The 3,072-nt window shown below is 48.3% G+C and overlaps 1 protein-coding gene across 1 annotated transcript in view; it reads right to left on the reverse strand.

Annotated features, from left to right (window-relative positions):
- Positions 1 to 838: 838 nt before the first annotated feature.
- The window catches only part of LOC106510802 (mitogen-activated protein kinase-binding protein 1), a gene marked incomplete at its 5' end in the record, with an annotated part of 7,038 nt that continues 4,804 nt past the window's right edge, over positions 839 to 3,072 (reverse strand). The window contains 5 exon segments of the mRNA XM_013999522.1: positions 839 to 1,208; positions 1,295 to 1,530; positions 1,608 to 1,783; positions 1,865 to 2,111; positions 2,341 to 2,454. Coding sequence (XP_013854976.1) covers positions 975 to 1,208; positions 1,295 to 1,530; positions 1,608 to 1,783; positions 1,865 to 2,111; positions 2,341 to 2,454 — 1,007 coding nt within the window.

Below are 3,072 nucleotides of genomic sequence, written 5' to 3' on the forward strand. Positions count from 1 at the left end.
CACACACACACACACACACACACACACACACACACACACACACACACACACACACACGGTTCTGCATCAAGTAGTATTAGTTCCTGTTAAAAGTGACCAACATTCAGACACAGATAAGGAACAGAGATAAGACCGTGCGGGTGCAGACTTTCTGTTTCTACATTTAGTTGTTTCCAAGAAACAAACAAGATAAACACATTTAGATGAAGTCCATTCCTGCCACTGAAAATAAAATGAATTGTAAAATGGGATTTCACAATTTCAACTCTCTAAGTCCCAGCTTTGACTGAACAGAAAACTATTTATTTATATTCAGTGACAGATGGTCTTCCATACATTCAGGTTCAGTTGGAGCTGAAAAAAGATCAGCCTCAGTTTAGATACTTGTTGTTTTTCTATTGATCACCAACACAAGTTAACTTCTTACAACACTGATAGTTTACATTTTATAGCTGCCAGGTTTTACCTGATGATGTCATAAACTGACAGGTCCACGTGATTTCAGGTGACGTCACCTCCAACCTTTACATGAGGAAACTCCTCCCACCAGACTTCACATCAGCCCAGCCGGGTCACGCACCAGCTGACCCATAAGGAGTGGATCCATATGGGTTACTGATGAAGACTATCCTCTGATGAAGAGGAGAAAACTCCTCTTTGTGATGAAAATCAGAACTCAGTAAAATATTGTTTTTCTCTGTGGGTCTGATCTGACGTAGATTTAGAACCTGAAACGTTTTTGTTGACTCACCAGTAAAGAAACCAACRGTTTTCTGGGATCCAGCTGGTTTTGAGTCTCAAACTTCTGGACTTTATTCAGAACAAAAGATTTTTATGGTTTTAAGAAAAACAAAGTTTATTAAACATTTAAAATCAGTTTCTGTAAAAAACAAACATGTTTAAAATAAGAGTAAAACTTAAGGTGCGTTTGGTTTTAATACTGCTGTCAGCCGGATGGAGTCTCCGGTTCTGGTTCAGATCTGGTTCATTTTGTTCTGGGTCATCTGGATCAGCAGGTCTGAGTATTTCTCCAGCAGAGAYTTCGTCTCGTCATCCTGCAGCGAAGCAGAGGGGGCGCTGTCAGGGCTCCACCCACCAAGGCTCCGCCCACCACCCGGCTGCATCACGATCAGCAGCTCAGAGTAAACATGGTCAAATGCCTCCTGCAGGACGGACAGGTTCTGCTGGCGCTGATCCGACTGGCTGAGCTGCAGAATGAATGAATGAATAATCAGCTGCAGTGAAAGAAGTGTGTGAGTAAACAACAACAACAACAACAACAAGAAGAACAGACCTGCTGGAAGAGACGGACCGCCCGGCCCACCGTCTCTCGGAGCTCTCTGCTGACCTGCTGGACTCTGAGCCGCTCCTCTTCCTCACCTTCGTCTCCACCTGAACAAACACTCAGACCTCCATCACCGCCAGCAGCTGAGACAGGAAACAGGAAGTTACCTGGACGAGTGCTGTCGTCCAGTCGAGGGGGGCGGAGCCTCTCTGTCAGAGGTGAGGACAATGTGGGCGGGGCATCAGCTGATAAGAAGCAGAGACAAGAAGAGCTGTGATAGGATCAAGTTCTGTGGGGGCGGAGACAGAAGCGACGGACTCACCTGGACCCGTCTGGATTCTGGTCTTGTCTACAACTGGACCCGCCCCCTCCACTGAGCCGGAGGAGGTGGGCGTGGTCGAYGGGGCGGGGCTTTGCATTAGAGTCTCAGTGCTGCTGCTCCACCTGTGATAGCTGCTCTGTGACGTCACCTGAGTGGGCGTGGCCAACACCTGAAGGCTGAATTCAAACGTCAGGATTTAGACCTGATTCTGTTCTGCTCCTCTGATCACCTGTAGAGAAGCCACGCCCCTTTCTTACCTGCTGTTCTGGTCTCGGGGGTCCGTTTCATCAGTGGGAGTGTTTGGACCAGCTGATACCCCACTGCTGGTCTGAACCCCCCCTGCAGGGTCTGAGGAGGAGGAGGAGGGGTTCTCCTGGTTCTCCTCCTGGGAGGAGGTGGGGGTCTCTGGACTCGGTCCAGATGTCTCCAGGTATTTGAGCTGAGGTGGGTCCTGCTGGACTGAAGCCTCAGAGACACTGCTGTCCAGAGACCTGGAGGGGAGGTCTGGTCGGGTCCAGAACAGAAAACTGAGTCAATATAAAACCAGCAGAACCTGAGCTGAGACAACCAGGTGAAGACCCCCCCCCCCACAGGTGAGGATCAAAGGAGGACGTGTTCTGTGTTCTCTCCCAGTCAGTCCTGATCTGGGACCCTGAAACCAGCTGAAGCTTCCTGCAGAAAGAAAATCCAGAAGGTGGACCAGAACCACCAGAACCACGTGAGGAGCTCAGACCTTGCAGAGTCCTCCTGCACTGGACCGGCAGCGCAGTGCGGTGTCTCTGTGGGGGTGGGCGCTGCWGGGTGGTCCCACAGGAAGTCCTCCTACGAAGGATCTGCTGAGCCCTGGCTGTGTCACAAACACAAGGTTCTGATGATGGACTCTGAGGTCCAACATCTGGACAGGTTCTGTTCTCCTGCAGATCCAGGTTAATCTGGACCTTCAGGTGTGACAGGTGAACACTTCCTTACATCAAACAGAACCTGTGGGACCATCAGAACCTCTGCTGCTCTCAGGTGACTAACCTGAGGGAGGCTGTCTCCAACCTGCTGTTTTTCATGGAGCTGCTGAGAAGCTAACGTGTCAGACAGTCTCAGTTAGCATCCTGTGTGACTTTCATTCATGCAGAAGTTTACCTTCAGAAGTTTTTCACGTGTTTCCACTACAACACACTGGATTTAAATTTTCTAACAGTCAGATTCAAAGAAATCCCAAAGTGGACGTTGTTGTTTTCTCCCAACTTTTACCATCATTTAGCAGCTGATGCTGAGCAGCAGACTGTAAACATGTTACAGACCACAGCTGACGTGAAACTGAATAAGACATAAATTAATACTAAAACTAAGGATGTTCTATCAATAATTTCAGTTTTAGTTACTGTATTCATTCATGTGTAATACGACCGTGTGTAATACAACCTCGTGTGTAATACGACCTCGTGTGTAATACGACCTCGTGTGTAATACG

Source organism: Austrofundulus limnaeus, unplaced genomic scaffold (genome assembly GCF_001266775.1).
Source record: "Austrofundulus limnaeus strain Quisiro unplaced genomic scaffold, Austrofundulus_limnaeus-1.0 Scaffold2324, whole genome shotgun sequence".
Taxonomy (NCBI): Eukaryota; Metazoa; Chordata; class Actinopteri; order Cyprinodontiformes; family Rivulidae; genus Austrofundulus; species Austrofundulus limnaeus.